The sequence below is a fragment of the Antedon mediterranea genome, chromosome 2 (genome assembly GCF_964355755.1).
Source record: "Antedon mediterranea chromosome 2, ecAntMedi1.1, whole genome shotgun sequence".
NCBI classification, from domain to species: domain Eukaryota; kingdom Metazoa; phylum Echinodermata; class Crinoidea; order Comatulida; family Antedonidae; genus Antedon; species Antedon mediterranea.
The window spans coordinates 304,031-324,345 of NC_092671.1; the positions used below are offsets into that span (position 1 = coordinate 304,031).

The following is a 20,315-nucleotide window of genomic DNA, read 5'->3' on the forward strand; positions in this document are numbered from 1 at the left end:
GTTTTTTTTTTCTTTTTCTCAAGGATAAATCGAGGCAAAACGTGTAGTCCAATTACAATAACATCTAATAATCAATATTAATTAAATTGAAAGTAATTATGGCACATCAAGTATAATCAACTTTGATACATTGTTTCTTTAATTTCGTCTTTATGTTTCCTGTGTGTTAGATATTGATCAGTTGCTTTCAAGCAAATAACATTTTAAAAGAAGTAGTTTTTAATATGTTAATGGAATTCAATGCAAAAAAAGTTGAATCAGCATTGCACATACTATTTTCTGAAAAGCAAGAAATAAACAGAATGAGCTTCATCAAGTATAAGACAGGTCACCTACAAGTAATAGACACGTCACATAAAAATAATAGACACGCCACATAAAAATAATAGACAGGTCACCTACAAGTATAAGACAGGTCACCTACAAGTAATAGACAGGTCACATAAAAAAATATACAGGTCACCTACAAGTAATAGACACGTCACATAAAAATAATAGACACGCCACATAAAAATAATAGACAGGTCACCTACAAGTATAAGACAGATCACCTACAAGTATAAGGCAGGTCACCTATGAGTATAAGACAGGTCACCTACAAGTATAAGACAGGTCACATAAAAGTAATAGACACGCCACATAAAAATAATAGACACGCCACATAAAAATAATAGACACGCCACATAAAAATAATAGACAGGTCACCTACAAGTATAAGACAGGTCACCTACAAGTAATAGACAGATCACCTACAAGTATAAGGCAGGTCACCTATGAGTATAAGACAGGTCACCTACAAGTATAAGACAGGTCACATAAAAGTAATAGACACGCCACATAAAAATAATAGACACGCCACATAAAAATAATAGACAGGTCACCTACAAGTATAAGACAGGTCACCTACAAGTAATAGACAGATCACCTACAAGTATAAGGCAGGTCACCTATGAGTATAAGACAGGTCACCTACAAGTAATAGACAGGTCACATAAAAGTAATAGACAGGTCACCTACAAGTAATAGACAGGTCACATAAAGTAATAGACAGGTCACATAAAAAAATATACAGGTCACCTACAAGTAATAGACACGTCACATAAAAGTAATAGACAGGTCACCTACAAGTAATAGACAGGTCACCTACAAGTAATAGACAGGTCACCTACAAGCAATAGACAGGTCACCTACAAGTAATAGACAGGTCACCTACAAGTAGCCTAATAGACAGGTCACCTACAAGTAATAGACAGGTCACCTACAAGTAGCCTAATAATAGACAGGCCACATAAAAGTAATAGACAGGTCACCTACTAGTAATAGACAGGTCACCTACAAGCAATAGACAGGTCACCTACAAGTATAAGACATGTCACCTACAAGTATAAGACAGGTCACCTAAAAGTATAAGACAGGTCACCAACAAGTATAAGACAGGTCACCTACAAGCAATAGACAGGTCACCTACAAGTAATAGACAGGTCACCTACAAGTAATAGACAGGTCACCTACAAGTATAAGACATGTCACCTACAAGTATAAGACAGGTCACCTATAAGTATAAGCCAGGTCACCTAAAAGTATAAGACAGGTCACCAACAAGTATAAGACAGGTCACCTACAAGAAATAGACAGGTCACCTACAAGTAATAGACAGGTCACCTACAAGTAGCCTAATAGACAGGTCACCTACAAGTAATAGACAGGTCACCTACAAGTAGCCTAATAGACAGGTCACCTACAAGTAATAGACAGGTCACCTACAAGTAGCCTAATAATAGACAGGCCACATAAAAGTAATAGACAGGTCACCTACTAGTAATAGACAGGTCACCTACAAGCAATAGACAGGTCACCTACAAGTATAAGACAGATCACCTACAAGTATAAGACAGGTCACCTATGAGTATAAGACAGGTCACCTACAAGTAATAGACACGTCACATAAAATGAATAGACAGGTCACATAAAAGTAATAGACAGGTCACCTACAAGTAATAGACACGTCACATACAAGCACAAGCCAGTGTTCATCGTGTTGGTAAATAAAACACCAAGTACTGCATGTCCATTAAAACAGATTATTTGAAGATAGCTATAAATAACAGTTCATTAATGTTTGATTACATTAAATTATCAATTAATTTCTTGCAAGAGAGAAATATTATTATTATGATTATTCTTTATTTGGTCCAATATATAAAAACATACATCAGAAATTCCTCTTATATACACTACAGAGATAGTAGCAAATATACATACCAAATACAAATCAATATAAAATCACATATAAAATATCAAAAAGTCTACGACCCATGTGTTCTCTCCATGAGTTAGTGTTGGACAATTTTGTTATAGGTGACAAAAGACTGTGGGACAAATGATTTATTGTAGCGTTTAGTACGGCTTCGAGGCAGACGGATACAAATATTAGATGGAAGGAAAGTGTATTCCTTATGGAGGTGGGGGGGGGGGAGTCTGTTTGAGAGAGTATACGTTTTACCAAGGAGAGAACACCTGCGTCATAGTTAAAAATTAAATACGGATACATCAACTCCAATAACCCGCCCGGCCCTTCTGGAAATTTTACTTAATAGTTCCTTTTCCATTTAAACAAGCCTCCCAGATAATTCTACAAAAAGATATATAACACCAAGTATGGTCGACTTGTAGAACAGTATAAGAATTTGTTTGCTAACATTAAATTTCCTAAGTTGTCCTTTTTTTTATAGCGTCTTTGAATGTTATTACACCAGTCCAGCTAAATAAATTGGTTATAACATTTAATGTAACTGTATGGATTAGAGCAGGCTTACCATGAAATGATATACTCAGTAAGGATTAGAGTACACACTCTAGTAAGAATTAGAGTAGTAGAACAGAATAGGCCTACTCTAAGAATGTATAGGTACCGCACTAATACTCTACAAAGGAATGTTAGTATAGCGCCACCAGCGAGTATATGTAGAAAAAACTTTAAGCCTCCTGTTTTTGCAAGCCAAATCGGTCACTATAAACATCCTCAGAAAATCTATTAATTTAATAAACGCCGAGCGTACAACGTGTAGTAATGCTGTGTGCGAATAGTGTCGTTTCTATCCAATCCTACTTTTTCTCTGTCCTTGTCGAGCTTATCTTTTGTTTTCTTTTAATGTCATCTGAAATTGATTGTCATACATCTATTTCCTTGGGGATTGCAGAAGGCAGTCTTTTAATTTATCTTGTACCATGTAATGCGATTATTCCTATTATTCGTATCCCCAAGTTGTCGACACCGAAATTAAAATGGTAAATAGTTGAACATCTTGTGACGGGAAAGACATTCTATAACGATATATTATTACGTGTTTTAATGGCATACAGCTTCGTAAAGCTACAATTTAATTTCAAACTTCTGGAGGGACAAATGAAATAGCCGATTTCAATATTACATGTATCTAAGGTTATTATCGGTTCCTTTGTCAGCAATATACGTATGTTTTAAAATGAACGTTGCCAGTGCTTAATGTGGTAAAGGAGACGTATGCATCTTTATTAACAGTCGGGATTGAATAGTTGACACACGCCCGTTGCATAATTATTAAATCAAAAATCGTAAAATGTATTCTAAAAAAAAATAGTTAGAATATGATTAGTAATTTGAAAACAAATTATGTTTGCTCCACACAACTACCATGTGAAAAACCGTCGCGTCGACGCGTCGTTCCACATGGGATACAACATCTTCTGACACTAAGGCTTCACAACGAACGTTTTCTAAATGGGCATCTTCTATCAAACATGTTCAATATTTAAGTAATTCATATTTCAACAGTTATTGGTTGTTGCCAACTCTTGGGAAATATGAGTGTGTTTTATATCGATTCCAATTACCCATACACAACTAGCTGTGGTGGTCAGCTGGTCAAAGGGTCAATCTTTCTAGCTAGCTAGCTGTTTTCAGAACGACCTAATGTATTCTACTATATCATCTAAATTGAATAATTATGCAAAAGTTTCATTTCGCAATGTTAATTCATTTGTCGATATTTACTTTTAATTTGTCTTTCCTCATTACAAGGGAATATTGACGTATAATGCACACGATCATTCGTGAATATCTTTTCGACAAAGTATTTATATTTAACATAACGGTATAAAGGATATATGCTTTACTTATTGAATTCATGTTCTTAAGCAAAGTTAGGCATAGCAGTGTTCAACTGCTGGTTAAAATAAAGCATGTATGCCTAGTAACATTAGAGGTAAATGTAATGACAACGAATTGATTCTAGTTAAACTAAACAACATATAATATTATTATTATATTTGTACAGTTCGTTATAATTTTTCCAGGGATATTTTTTTTTTCGGTATAAAATATAAACATTTTTGTATACAATAACTAAACAAGAACGGTCACATTCATTCAAGTATGCCTTTTAGCTTCATTAAATTATTATGGAGATTTTCGTCCCCTGAGAGAGTCTCGTATCACTCTCTATAATTTGACAATGATGACGACAAGTAGACAAACAACATTAAGACGTTGCCTTATCATTTTCACTACACATTCGACATGTGTACATTGTGAAATTATTCGTATACGTTTGTCAATCGTACACGACCACCGCTGGTTCATCATTTCCGATATAAAAATAAATACCCGACCGTATGATTTCAGGGAAACTTTAACTCAAAGTCATTATGCCAGTATGATTCGTTTTAGACAATTTTCATATCGCTCCTGTTATCGGGTAAACTTTGTAGAAAATATATAATAATAAATATCCATTATCTAATATGTTAAACAATGTTTTGTGTACAGTTATGATATCAATTTAAATGAAATACAAATTAGTAATTAATAGATTTTCATCGTCTAATTATTCATTTTATCGATAATGTATCAACATTCCATCATGGTTAGGTTAGATTAAAGACGGTTGTAAATTGTATCCAATCTGACGTGAAAATGTACTCATTACGTATAATGAGAACGTGAGCGGATAAAATATGCAAACTGTTCCTAAGGGGAATCAAACCCACGATGTTGATCTTCTATGATTCGATTCTAAGAGTTCTTACTTAATTGTTACAATGTTACGATAATAACTGGGTTCCCATTATGCACTCAACGCAAGAACATAAGCGCAAGTAATTTGACCAATCGCCGCGATGGATCGTCATCAATCTCGTCGTCGTCATTGGTCAAATGATTATTTGCGTTGCGCTTACGCCCGTGTGTGGCGTTCAGGGAACCGAGATTTAGCACAACGTAGGGGATACTTTGCGATAAAACAAACGGAATAAAAAAGTAACTTCACGTCTTGTTGGTTTTAAAAGTAAGTTTCATCCCATGGGTGGTTATAAGTTTGTTTCATTCGTGACGATCTGTTCTTATGACCGTGTGACTTGTGATGGTGAATTCAGTCGATACGACCAAACCACGCGAGTTTCATTCGTGGTGGTGTGCGTGTGCGAGTGAAATGTGGCCATATAAAACTGCATTTATGGCCATACCAGATGTATACCGGTTTTACCAACATTGTATAGTTGCATCCACAATATCGTTATTATACTGCAATTTGAAACAGATGTGTGCACTTGTCTTTTAACGGTAGCATGATTAAGTTACCCCACTTAAAACATTCCACCGGGGAATGAACGTTTACAGACACCTTAGGGGTGAAGTTAATGGTCGTTATGTGTGTCGAATGATTTGATCCATTTAGCACAACTTATATTACATTTCCACTTAAATTAGCAACGTCATATCATCGATAATTAGCAAGCATTTAACCCAGCACTTTTTTTTTCATCAATTTTATGAAACATTGTAATATTAGCCGCTTTCTATTGTGTTTAATGTCGACGTGTCAATATAGCCTTACCTTTCTTACCACTGTAGGGACTATTAGTGTTAGTATAGGGACTGTTAGTATAGGGACTGTTAGTATAGGGACTGTTAGTATAGGGACTGTTAGTATAGGGAGCGTTATTATAGGGAATGTTAGTATAGGGAGTGTTGGTAGGGACTGTTAGTATAGGGACTGTTAGTATAATATGGAGTGTTAGTAGGGACTGTCAGTATAGGGCTGTTAGTATAGAGACTCTTAGGGCCCGTTTATGAACAGCAAGTAACCGGATAACTTGTCATCTTTTGGGGTCATTAATCATACTTTAACGACCCTTAATGGCTTTTTTGAGTACTACCACCTGGGTTATCCGGACCAACCTCAGCCCGGCAAATTTGGAGGGTTGGCTTGTCCTCGGGGGAGTTGAAAGCGACCTTGCTGGATTAAACAATGTATTTTATGAGATAATCATGCACATCAGGCTGAAAATAAGGCCATGAGTAGCCGGATAACTAGAAGTCTGTAAACGGTATTGAGAAGTTTGATTTAGCCTTGTCAGGAGAGACCTCTGGCATATCCAGATACTTTAAATGTTCATAAACACAACCTTAGTATAGGGACTGTTAGTATAGGGACTGTTAGTAAATAGGGACTGTTAGTATAGGGACTGTTAGTATAGTGAGTGTTAGTATAGGGAGTGTTAGTATATGGACTGTTAGTATAGTGAGTGTTAATATAGGGACTGTTAGTAAATAGGGACTGTTAGTATAGGGACTGTTAGTATAGCGAGTGTTAGTATAGGGACTGTTAGTAAATAGGGACTGTTAGTATAGGGACTGTTAGGATAGGGAGTGTTTGTATAGGGAGTGTTAGTATAGGGACTCTTAGTATAGGGACTGTTAGTATAGGGACTGTTAGTATAGGGAGTGTTAGTATAGGGACTGTTAGTATAGGGAGTGTTAGTATAGGGACTGTTAGTATAGGGAGTGTTAGTATAGGGACTGTTAGTATAGTGAGTGTTAGTATAGTGACTGTTAGTATAGGGACTGTTAGGATAGGGAGTGTTTGTATAGGGAGTGTTAGTATAGGGACTCTTAGTATAGGGACTGTTAGTATAGGGAGTGTTAGTATAGGGAGTGTTAGTATAGGGACTGTTAGTATAGGGAATGTTAGTATAGGGACTGTTAGTATAGGGAGTGTTAGTATAGGGACTCTTAGTATAGGGACTGTTAGTATAGGGACTGTTAGTATAGGGAGTGTTAGTATAGGGACTGTTAGTATAGGGACTCTTAGTATAGGGACTGTTAGTATAGGGACTGTTAGTATAGGGAGTGTTAGTATAGGGACTCTTAGTATAGGGACTGTTAGTATAGGGACTGTTAGTATAGGGAGTGTTAGTATAGGGACTCTTAGTATAGGGACTGTTAGTATAGGGACTGTTAGTATAGTGAGTGTTAGTATAGGGAGTGTTAGTATAGGGACTGTTAGTATAGTGAGTGTTAGTATAGGGACTGTTAGTATAGTGAGTGTTAGTATAGGAAGTGTTAGTATAGGGACTGTTAGTATAGGGACTGTTAGTATAGGGAATGTTAGTATAGGGACTGTTAGTATAGGGACTGTTAGTATAGTGAGTGTTAGTATAGGGACTGTTAGTATAGGGACCGTTAGTATAGGGACTGTTAGTATAGGTACTGTTAGTATAGGGACTGTTAGTATAGTGAGTGTTAGTATAGGGACTGTTAGGATAGGGAGTGTTTGTATAGGGAGTGTTTAGTATAGGGAGTGTTTAGTATAGGGACTGTTAGTATAGGGAGTGTTAGTATAGGGACTGTTAGTATAGGGACTGTTAGTATAGGGACTGTTAGTATAGGGAGTGTTAGTATAGGGACTGTTAGTATAGGGAGTTTTAGTATAGTGAGTGTTAGTATAGGGAATGTTAGTATAGGGACTGTTAGTATAGGGAGTGTTAGTATAGGGACTGTTAGTATAGTGAGTGTTAGTATAGGGAATGTTAGTATAGTGAGTGTTAGTATAGGGAATGTTAGTATAGGGACTGTTAGTATAGGGACTGTTAGTATAGGGACTGTTAGTATAGGGACCGTTAGTATAGGGACTGTTAGTATAGGGACTGTTAGTATAGGGAGTGTTTGTATAGGGAATGTTAGTATAGGGACTGTTAGTATAGGGACTGTTAGTATAGGGACTGTTAGTATAGGGACCGTTAGTATAGGGACTGTTAGTATAGTGAGTGTTAGTATAGGGACTGTTAGTATAGGGACTGTTAGTATAGTGAGTGTTAGTATAGGGACTGTTAGTATAGGGAGTGTTAGTATAGGGAGTGTTAGTATAGGGACTGTTAGTATAGGGACTGTTAGTATAGGGACTGTTAGTATAGGGACTGTTAGTATAGCGAGTGTTAGTATAGTGAGTGTTAGTATAGGGAATGTTAGTATAGGGACTGTTAGTATAGGGAGTGTTAGTATAGGGACTGTTAGTATAGTGAGTGTTAGTATAGGGAATGTTAGTATAGTGAGTGTTAGTATAGGGAATGTTAGTATAGGGACTGTTAGTATAGGGACTGTTAGTATAGGGACTGTTAGTATAGGGACCGTTAGTATAGGGACTGTTAGTATAGTGAGTGTTAGTATAGGGACTGTTAGTATAGGGACTGTTAGTATAGTGAGTGTTAGTATAGGGACTGTTAGGATAGGGAGTGTTTGTATAGGGAGTGTTTAGTATAGGGACTGTTAGTATAGGGAGTGTTAGTATAGGGAATGTTAGTATAGGGACTGTTAGTATAGGGACTGTTAGTATAGGGACTGTTAGTATAGGGACTGTTAGTATAGGGACTGTTAGTATAGTGAGTGTTAGTATAGGGACTGATTGACATTTGATTTAAAATTAGCAACAGAAAATCAAAATGGTTTTAACCAAATAATGAGGCAATCCAAGATGTATCATTACCCTAAACTGTTTTATATCTTAATCCTTACCTACATTACACTTATTTTAAAACTATGAAAATAACAATAAATAATCACTTTAAACAAATCTTGTTGCTAGGCACGTGTGGTTTTAATTGTTACAGCACGAGTTATGTACATTTGAATCCTTTACGCATCATGCTTCACACTTTTTTTTCAACTTAGCGATAATTCTGTTGCCATCCAAACGTGTGACTATCGTGATCGAAATTAGACGATATGCGCGAGAAATAAAAACATTTATGCAATTTATCATAGCATCTCGGGAAAAGCAATTAGAGCTACAAATAAAAGCAACGGTAATTACACATAGTGACTGTTAGTGTAGATAGATAATAAAGTGGTTGATTGAGTAACAGCCGCCAATGATGGGATCCATTTAAAGGTTTGGATGGTCAACTAATGCGACTATTATGTGTTCTCTGCTATCCTCTGGGATTTATCTTCAATTATCGATTCCCATTGTTATGTCATCGTATTTTTTATTTACATATTTCGTGCCATCGTAAAATGAAGATTTAATACCACATACAACAAAAAACATTGTTTATCTTGCAAATATGTGTATACCTTATTTAAGTTAAGTTACGGTTAAGTGTTTGTTTAAGCCTAGAGAGGGCGGTAGACATTATAATTATTAGGCTCTTCAATAATGTTGCTTATCGCCATCTCTCTCTTTACATATAAAATTAATCTAAAAAGTTGTTTAGTGCACATTTCTTGCTAAAATTAAAATATGTGTAACATAACACGATCAATGTTGTTTTATGTACAAGTATGTAATGGACGCTGGTGAAAGTTGAGCGGTAGAGGTTACTACAAATATATCAGTTTTATGAATAAATAGGGCGCTCTTATTCACTTTAATATATCGACATAACCAATACACTATACTAGGAATTGTATACGAAATAGGTATGGTTCAATTACTAAAAAATATATAGCATATCCGATCACACTTTTATGGATATTGATTTGAAATAGGGCTGGTTGTTCGATGCACTTGTGGTAAGCAAAGCCTAGATTATTCTAGGCACACTATTTAACGTTGGAGACGATCGATGCACTTGTGCTAATCAAAGCCTAGATTATTCTAGGCCGTATACTATTTAACGTTGGAGACGATCGATGCACTTGTGCTAATCAAAGCCTAGATTATTCTAGGCATACTATTTAACGTTGGAGACGATCGATGCACCTGTGCTAATCAAAGCCTAAATTATTCTAGGCATACTATTTAACGTTGGAGACATCGATGCACCTGTGCTAATCAAAGCCTAGATTATTCTAGGCATACTATTTAACGTTGGAGACGATCGATGTACTTGTGCTAATCAAAGCCTAGATTCTAGGCCGCATACTATTTAACGTTGGAGACGATCGATGTACTTGTGCTAATCAAAGCCTAGATTATTCTAGGCATACTATTTAACGTTGGAGACGATAAGGCTCGTAATGGCAACCAGGAGAGAACGGTCATTGGGGTTGTAATGAACTGATAGCATAACACATTGTGATTCCTTGCTACCATTCGAAAGTAGCCTACAAGGTGTGACGTCAAGGTGGCCATGTCATTTCGGCTGAGTAACTCTTTTATTTAGAAAATACGTGTATTAAAACATTACGATCGCGAACACAGTATAAAAGCGAAATTTGGTTGGTTTTTTTCTGGCCATAAGATATTGGATTAATTTGTTTCACGTATTTTTGTTTTATGACCACGTTGTTTACCTTTAACTTTAATATAATTATTATAGAAAATCGAATTACATAACCTTATTTTTTAATGTGATGTGTTGTCGTTTGTGAATAATTATATTTGACTTTCAAATTAATTTCTTAACGAATATTAAACTACTGTATTTGTAATAGTATTAATGATGATGTTAGTATGATTTGATCAAGGCCAGTTATAACAAGGATATCATTTCTGAAATTGGTTTATTAATGATAAATCAATTGTGCATTTATATCCACACAAAAATATTCAAGAAGAAATGTTTGTGGGTCGGTTCCCATTCATAACCAAAATGTAAACGCAAGTAATTTTACCAGTCACAAGCGACGGATCGCCCCAAGTGTTGCGCGTACGTCATTACGTCATGACTGGGTACATATTTTATTGTACCTTTCTGATTTTATATAAATCCACCAAATTCAATTTTTTATATTTTATTTGTTTAAATAAAATTATCTTAATCTAATAAATGTACATTATGCAATACAATTTGCCGATTCCAGACATTGTTTCAATTGAGACGTTTTAGAATTGATTTGTTCGTGTATTTGGTATTGTCTCAAATTCAATGAATACATATTGTATGCTACTTTTAATTTAATTTCTACTGCAATATGATTCTCTATTGATAAGAACATGAAATATGAATATAGAATTACAATAGCATACTACTTTATTATTCATCGATGATATATTGCATTTAGAATATGTAAGAGTAAATATTGTCATTATTTGTTTATGTTTTATCAGAAAAAATAATATACAATTGGATATGTTTAATCATGCTTATATGATTTTCATACAATAAAATATCTATTTGGGCTATTTTTAGCCTTTGGAGTTGTGCTATACGATAACGTATCGGTATCACGACTCAAGAATAAGCCCACTTTTAAGAATAAGCCCACTTTTAGCAATGTACCGTACGTCTCACACACTGGATGTTATGTATATTATATCAAATCACAGTATAAACGTGGACACTATAAAACCAGGTGAATAATAAAATATATGAGCAGCTGACGCATTTTCTCCGTTGTCGTTGGGTTTTGGTTACGTTTTATTAGCCTGTATCTACGAAATATTTTACCTACACGATCCCTTTAATAGCTTAAATTGAAATTACAAATGTGTCCAAATGATTCATTATCCTCTTGCCGATGTGGTTTTAAAGTCTATTATTTATCGGGTTTCAGACAGTTTGGTTAGATTTTCCTATGTAAATGAAAATACGACTTACAAAATGAGGTTGTTAGCCGAAATAGGAATCGTTTCCGATTTTAATTTATGCGACACACAAAACAAAGTAAACAATAATAATATGTTCAACTTAACTCAACACTAAATGTTTGCGTATAGATAATAATGTTATTATTGGTTGGTTTTTGTAATTGTTTAGTAAAAATTATTTTTTGAGGTCTGTTTGTACTATAAATTATGTGCCACAACACATTTTTCACTCTCTCGATCTCTTAAACTTTAACAAATAATATATTTGTTTAGAAGTAATTAAATCTTTATTAAAATTGAATAAACATGTTAAGGTAGGACCTCAAACGCACATCACACAACGAATTTATTTCAGAACCATTTATCGCTGCTCATATGATTATAACATTACATAAGTATTTGTTTTAATTTCTTCACTTCTTCCTCATGTTTTCATTGAATAGGAACAGTAAACATTTATTTCAGAGTATGTAAGTGATATGATTGGTCACTGTTGTTAATGATTGCTAATGACGTCAACAAACGTCTTAATGTTGAGGAGTCACTGGCACCCGTGTAATTCCGTCGTATGCGATCTTATAAATTGCTTTGGATTAGTTGTTAAAATTGCTGAAAATATATATCTACATCATAATTATTCTAATATTACTAGAACATAGTCATAACTTTTTATACGATTCAATAAAAGTCTTCAATTTTATTTCGATAGAACCCAGATTCGTGTGTACATTTTTCCTGACCTTGCCAATTTGTGTTTGTGTGCCCATCAGACAATTCTCTTATACGGATAAAAATGGGGTAAACGACAGAAAAACATCGACAACAATTCACAAATGACAGACAAACAAGTCCAAAAATATAACGTGTTTTATTCTTAATACGTATCGGTAAAACCATGTTATATTTATTAATGAAATTTGTTACGTTGAGTAGTTAAGCAGACGTTACGTGATAGTAATGAATTATGACGTCAGTGATTGATTCGTTACGTTAGTGGATGATGCAGACTTGTTGGTCTGTATCCGTTGTTATGGTACACTTCGGGGTTTTTTTGTGGATTATGTTATTTTGATATGTAGCTTTGGTGATGAGACCCTTCTGATATAAAATGGTACTATAGATTACGTTATGGATGTACTGTTCATGTATTATTCACAATACACACTTTTCAGAGAGAAAATAATTAGCTTGTAGGCTTATGTAAGCCGATTGTTTTGTTGTTGATTAGGGCCTATATTATTATTATTATTAATTGGTTGGTGTTGCGCTATAGCCTTCCCTCTAATGTGCTGAGAGTGTTTTGAAAGAATGTTGACAGTAGTACAGGTTATGTATTATAGTGGTAGTGTTGGATTGATGGAAAATGTAGCATCTATTCATGTTGTAGGCCATGACAACATCATGGGCGTGCTGCGGTGTAGTTAAGTTTATTTATTTATGCCTATACATTTTCATATGGATATATTTTCATAATATCATTGCAAATAATATTCATACTGTATTGACATGTAACATGAAACTATTATGTATCGTGTACCTCAAAAGGAAGCAAAAGTAATTTTGTCTCAGACATTTAATTTAAATCGTATAGTATCCGTACATAATGTATTACTGTCTTCTTTGTCTGAATTGCAAATGATGTAGCTACTATCCTATCTTTATAAATGAAGTTTGATCCTTTAAAACCTTGGAGAAAAGTATCTATATAATCCGTCAATATTAAAAGAAAATGAGGTTTTCTTTCAATATTTGATGTTATAGAATAATAAGACGGATAATAATAATAAAGGTATTATTGTGAAATTCTATTATTGATATATTTATAGGCCTATAATTAGGATTATGATTATTTCAACTATTTTCAATAGTGCAATAAACGGCCATTAAATATATAAATAGGCCTATATTATTATTATAATTATATTATTCCATTCAATATATTAAATTATTGAATATGGTAATTATTTATGATTAACATGAATAATCAAAACAATACTCTATAAATAATTACTTTAATATTAATCACTTTGAAATATACCAACAAGTATTTAAGCAAACTACGTATACTGGTACAAGTGGTTGTGTTGTGATTATATATGTTGGTGTAGTATTATCACACATTGTTACTAAAAAACCAATTATATTTCAAGTTAAAGGTTTAGTAGACCACAAGATGCTCATATAAAATTAGAATTCGAACAATACTACAGTTGAAAATAAGCCACATAATATCAACCCAATTTGTTTTTATAGTTTCCATATAGAGTTTCTATATTCTAATTATTCAGTTGTTGAAATACTGCACTATAGTTTTAATGTACTTCCTTTATACCTTACTGTGCCACCATAAATAGAACTACAATAATAACAACTGTGTGTGCATCCAATGTTGAACGAGCGCACGAACCTCAGGCTCCGCGCACAAACCTTGTTGTACCCGTGGATCCGATGTTGAACGAGCGCACAAACCTCAGGCTCCGCGCACAAACCTTGTTGTACCCGTGGATCCGATGTTGAACGAGCGCACGAACCTCAGGCTCCGCGCACAAACCTTGTTGTACCCGTGGATCCGATGTTGAACGAGCGCACGAACCTCAATTACTATTCCTGCCTTGTTGAAAAATAAAACAGTAAAATTGTTTGATTTATTTTAGGAATTCGGAGTATAATAAAGTTATCAACATAGAGATATAAATGTCCTTAATTTATTGCAAGTTTATAGAGTTTTGGACAGCATTCAGTCAAGCATTTACAAAAATACTTTATAGGCCCATTCTATAAAATCGATGATAAATAACATTACGTTTACTGTATGTGTGTATGTTTAAGCTGAAATTGGTATTATTCATTGCATTGTTTTATTGCAATTTTTAAACATACAAACACTGTCAAAATACAACCTGAGAATCCCCGTGTGACCACCATGGACAATTTTCATATCTATTTCATGCGTCGGAGACGCGTTTCAGTCGTGTTTCAACAACTTGACCGTTACTGTGTTTTTAGAACAGCTGCGTAGCAGCACCTTCACCTTCCCTGCGTTTTTCAGATCTATTTTAAGGATCACAAACTATATTTAATGTAAAAATAATACTATAATGTCCTATTGCGATAACTTTTTTCGTCTTTAAATGGTTAAAAATATGAAATATTAATATGAAGTCGATTCCAATAATTAAAGCGGCCCACTATAAATCCCAAAATGCATTGCGCGCGGATTGATATTTCTGTTTTTCTTCTGTAATTCACCCACTTTCGATTGATCGTGAGGCCAAAACAAATGGAAGACTCCTAACTTTTCAGCGAAAATACCGGGTCTTCCCCAAATCGGAGTCTGGCAAAAATAGAAAGAGAATTAATGCAGCAACTATACAACGTCAGGCTAGGTATATAGCTAGCGTACGATGTTCGTACGTTACCGATGTTTACCAGCCAGGCCTACAAAACTAAGCCTAGCAGCTAGGCTAGGCCTACGAGAGGTCAGTCGCCGCGAGCTACTTAGGTAGTGCATTGTTTCTCACTTTTTATCATAATTTACCATAAAACGTACATTTAAGACAAGGAATGACCTGGTGTAATGTTTTTAAAGTAATATATATGTATTATTTTTACAAAACGTCACAAATTGTAGGGAAGGTGTCTTTAATATAATCTTAAAGTGGGCGATTAGTTCTCGTCGTTCTTTTGTCCACTCGTTGTTCTAGTGGGAACCAAGCTTTAGTTTCCGTATTTAGAATAGCTTATCGCCCGTTTCGATAGACTTTAAGTCATACACTTTTAAAACCTGGTGATATATAATTTTAGGAGAGACTCTGAATACCATTTGTAATGAAACATAAACATATCCTTCACAATCTAGGAAAGTACTTTACTATGTGTTGCTGTATGAATGTAGTGCCTTAATGAATGCAAGATAATGTTGTGATTGTACAAAGGAAATGTAAACGTTGAGATACACAGGTATACACGGTTAATGCACGAAAAGGTCAAAATAATATCTCGTCGAACATTAAAATTCAGAATTTCTTAAGAACATAACAGACTTGAAAACAACAAATTGCTCGAGGTATTGGTTGCAGAAAAGCAGCATGGCATTTGTAGATTAACCTCATATTGCGTAAACACACGCATAAGGTTAATCATAATTTAACGGTCAGATAAGCTGGGTGATTTTCGTTTGTCTTATTTATTTATGATTATTGTTTCTCCGACACGCCCCAGTTTCTTTATGATCATGACATTGACTTTTAAACTTTATTTTTGAAGGTCAGACTATAAAATAAATATTGGCGTTAAATGACTAGTTTGCTAAATGTTTTGTTCATGCCATCCATGCTCTTTAAATATTCGTGTCAATTTCCCAGGCCTTATAAATATTATAATATAAAATTAATATTTTGAACACTTGTTTTTCACTATGCGTCGATATGTATAGCCAGCTGTTGATGCCATATAATAATATTACTTGTCATTTATTATATTAAAACTAATAAACCACAATCATTCGATGATTAACGATGTTATCATTTCAATCTACTAATAATATTACCAATTGTAACAACAATAATATCATGAAAATTATACATGGAAAAATAATTTATTTTTGAATCAAAATTCTTCATTGTAAACAGTTATTAATTATAGAGATCTATTAAAATTGAGAAAGCCAACTGATAGTTTTCGAAACGTCAGGTAAATAAAATAATCGTTATTTACTACTACTATTACGGTTGAGATATAATTAACTATTATATTTTAGTTATTAATTATAGTTAAAATGTTTACTGGTACAGTATCTATATTGAACACCACTAAAATGATATTGAAATGTTACAGTATCAATAAAACATACTAAATATGAATATTGGTGATTATTTATGTCAATCAGTTATTGTTCATTAAAAACCTGACAGTAGTACAACATAATACGTCGTGATCTCCATGACATATACTGGGGATCATATACATGTTTGACATTCTGGAGTTGTTATCAGGTTTCTAAGTAGCTCTCCGTTGTTTAATTTGAAAACATTACAGCAGGTGAAGTTGATCATTTCCTTTATTACCACCTTTTATAGCGACAAATCTTACACCACTAAGAATACTGTGTCATCTTCATTTGTAATCAGTTTATGTTTGCGACCTTAAACAATTAGTAACAAATCAGGCAGACTTCGTCCTTTAAACAAATGTAAACGGATTTGATGTAGAAACCCATTTTTCTTAATCCATCAAATTCTTCATTCCATGTCAATGGTATAATGTTTGCTTTCAATATAATGTCGAGTTCAGTTGCTTTTTATCCGTATCCATCTGTCTGTACGTACATTATTTTCAAGGAGTTTTTAGCCTCTTAAGACCAAATTTTGTATTCGTTTGCGGTCAAGTAAAAAAAAAATAGCTTATCTTAGTATCTTAACTATTATACATGTTTATATAAAGTTCGTAAACTTAATTCTATATTTTTCGTTTATAATTCATCTTATCATTCATCGATTCATTTGTATTTGTCAATATGCAATGAAGACTTTTAGTCTAGTGTATAGTAAGGATAAAAAAGGCCATATACATGGCTGCAATCGCGTGATCAAGTTAGTGTTTACCGACCAACCACACTTCACACTGCGCCCAGATTTCATAGGAAACGATGTGTGTTATTGAGAATGGTAGCCCAGTGCTTAGTGAGGTAGATCATTCACGACAGTTAAGGGAAGTGATGAGGTTGTTGTAAATATTGCTTAGTAAGTCTAGTTATTGCTCTCTGAGTGGATAAGACTAATATACGAAACTATCTATCGATTTCTTCCATGTTGACGGTTCAAGAGCTATTGGATTATTTGATACTGTAGAATTCCAAGCCACCTGTCTAGATAATTTCTACATATAAGGTTTCCTATCTTTTCAAATCCCTTTGGTGAATGTATAATTCATTGGGGAAATAAATGTGATTTCATTCGATTTTCCATGTAAAATTACCATTTGGCAATGTTATCCTAAGAATAATATTATACAAATGGTACTAATATCGTAGTACGACAGGGGGCGCTACTCAAATAAACGTTGTTATCAGACGCTTTTAATTGCAAAGTTCGTCAATCTGTATAATGTATGTGTACAATAATTATGGTCAATCTGTATAATGTATGTGTACAATATAATGTATAATGTATAATGTATGTGTACAATAATTAGGTGTTTTTTATTTATATAATTAGTCTTATTTGCGATAGGCACTAACAAAATAAATTAATTTATTTTCAATTAATCACTTATCCTCATAGTTATACGTTTCCACATGTTTGTACTCGAATAAACCTCTTTGACATATTACCACGAATTTATTGTATGACAATGTATGAACTAATAGAAGTTATTTTCAACTCATTTTTGTTTTTACAGGTCAACAGTTTTGTGGTCGCTTTCCATGATGCCGTGCTTCTGTACGCAATTGCTCTAAATGAAACTTTAAATGCGGGGTACAAAGCAACTGATGGAGAAGAGATAACTAAACGAATGTGGAACAGGACATTTGAAGGTATAATTAAAAGACAAATATTTGGGACATACTTAAAAATTAATAAAATAAGAATAGTTTGGCACATATGGCGTTCCATACGTATCACATATGTCTCAGATAATTCTAATGCACCAAAACTGGACAATAAAAAATATCAGTTGATTTTCGGAAACTATGATGATTTTCTATACCGAACACGTGTTCTAACTAAACCATCACAAAGAACACGCCTTAATATATATTTATTAATGTTATGATATCAAACTCAGACATTTTAATGACAAATAATATTTCAATTGTAGTCGCATTGCTCTAGTATTTTTGACCCTATTGCAACAACTTCTGGTAATTTCAACTTACGCATCATTTAGCAAATCACCAGCTAATCGCCTTACCAGCAATTGCTAACACCTTTGTCGACGCTTTTGATAATTCAACATCGCATTATATTATTACTTTTTTACACCAAAGTAGTCATTAAATTGTAAAAAATAATATATTTTCATGCTTCTACTAGATGTAGTTACTATAAATAATATTCCTTATATCAATTGTCGTGTGATACGAATGTAGGCCTGTTTAAGAAACATGTTCATAAAATGTGTTAGATGAAGGAATGTGAACAAGTCATCCTGTGTGTGTTTGTAACAAAACTATACCGAAAGATTCCATTAGTTATTATCAAACTTTCATATTGTCGTCTGTGTTCGAAACGTCTGGGACTTCTAAATAGTCAATGAAGCAAGCTGACACAACATTATATACAGTACAATCTCACATGCTCCATATTTTAGATTCTATATTGTAACATATTATAAATTCATTGCTGTAACACGTTGTGTTTTGTGAGCCCAAAAACGTAGATACCGTTTTTGGGCTCTTTATTGTGTGTGTGCAGTCTTCAGCGATCAAAAGAATACAGATGGAAACATTCATGGCACTGGTCCCCGCAGGATGTCTGGTTTTTAATACATTTCGCGTCGTATTAATCATTATGTCTTTAATTTGACATTTTAATCATTTAATATTAAAAGGTGATGGATGAACATTACGTTATTTCCATTAACCGATAATCATCTTAAGAATAAACAATGAATATCTTACGTTTAGATTATGTCAGGGACTCTTTTTTATAATAATATTGATAATACCTCCACAATGGCCGTCTTTATTTTGTGCGTGACAAAATAACACTTATCATTAATGACATTTGTAAAAACGAGTTAATTTGTCAACTATATTTGACATTGATTGTTTTTTACTTATTACTACAAGTTCCAAAGTTGAGTTTGTAGCAAGCAAATTGAAGAACACTCCTTAATAATGGCTAGGTCGAATAAACACGAGGATTAGAATGTATCAAAGTAAGAATGATAAATATAGGGCGGTTTTGCCTCTTGTTGTTACAAGCAACGAATGTATTCTATGTGTTACCGCTGGCGGCCCCTTCTAAAGTGCAACGTAATAATATTCAATTTACACATCTGTTTTTCGACTGTTGTTAATTTCGATCAATTGAGAGCCAATGACCGAATAGAACCAACAACTTATTCCCATCGTGGTCACTACTTTATTACTGGTAAATTGCCTTCAGGTGAAATGGGTAAACAAGTGTTTAGCATGTGGACATGCATTTTGTTTTTGTTTCGGTCAATAATTTTGTATAATTCAAGGGCAGAAAGAACGTAGATAAAACCGAATGGGGGTATAAATCTAAAGATTGACTTATCATAACTTGCATTGTTTTTTATTACCATTTATTTGTTCCTCCATCTTGTCTTCCATGTGGGTTGCCACCATTAATGCAACGCAGTATATTAAGCCTTCATCCCGCCTTTAACTTTACCGTTCATCGGCAAACTAAGCCGTACAAATCAATGATGCTAAATACATTTCTTAATTTCTCTAAATGCTAGATAATCCTTAATGAATCCTTCTCATGTTACCGTTCTCTTACTTAATTAGAGGCTATAAAAGTACTATTTGACATTAGTAATATCGTTTAATCG

At 33.9% G+C, this 20,315-nt stretch overlaps 2 protein-coding genes across 5 annotated transcripts in view; one reads left to right on the forward strand and one right to left on the reverse strand.

The window, feature by feature from the left end:
- LOC140039958 (atrial natriuretic peptide receptor 1-like) overlaps positions 1–20,315 on the forward strand; it is a 207,977-nt gene that overhangs the window by 142,724 nt on the left and 44,938 nt on the right. For all 4 annotated transcript variants that reach the window (XM_072085547.1, XM_072085545.1, XM_072085543.1 and 1 more), the window contains exon 3: positions 18,189–18,324. In XM_072085547.1, coding sequence (XP_071941648.1) covers positions 18,189–18,324 — 136 coding nt within the window. The remainder of the gene's footprint in view (positions 1–18,188; positions 18,325–20,315) is intronic.
- On the reverse strand, positions 6,350–8,958 carry LOC140039942 (uncharacterized). Its single transcript, XM_072085538.1, has 3 exons — positions 8,940–8,958; positions 7,937–8,535; positions 6,350–6,421 (listed from the first exon to the last, which is right to left on the reverse strand). Exons 1-3 carry the CDS (start codon positions 8,956–8,958, stop codon positions 6,350–6,352), a joined length of 690 nt encoding a protein of 229 aa, XP_071941639.1.

Coding starts and splice junctions, on each gene's coding strand:
- LOC140039942 (XM_072085538.1), bottom strand. Junction 6,422..7,936: donor TAACAGTCCCTATACTAACG/GTCCCTATACTA, acceptor GAACATTTAAAG/TATCTGGATATGCCAGAGGT.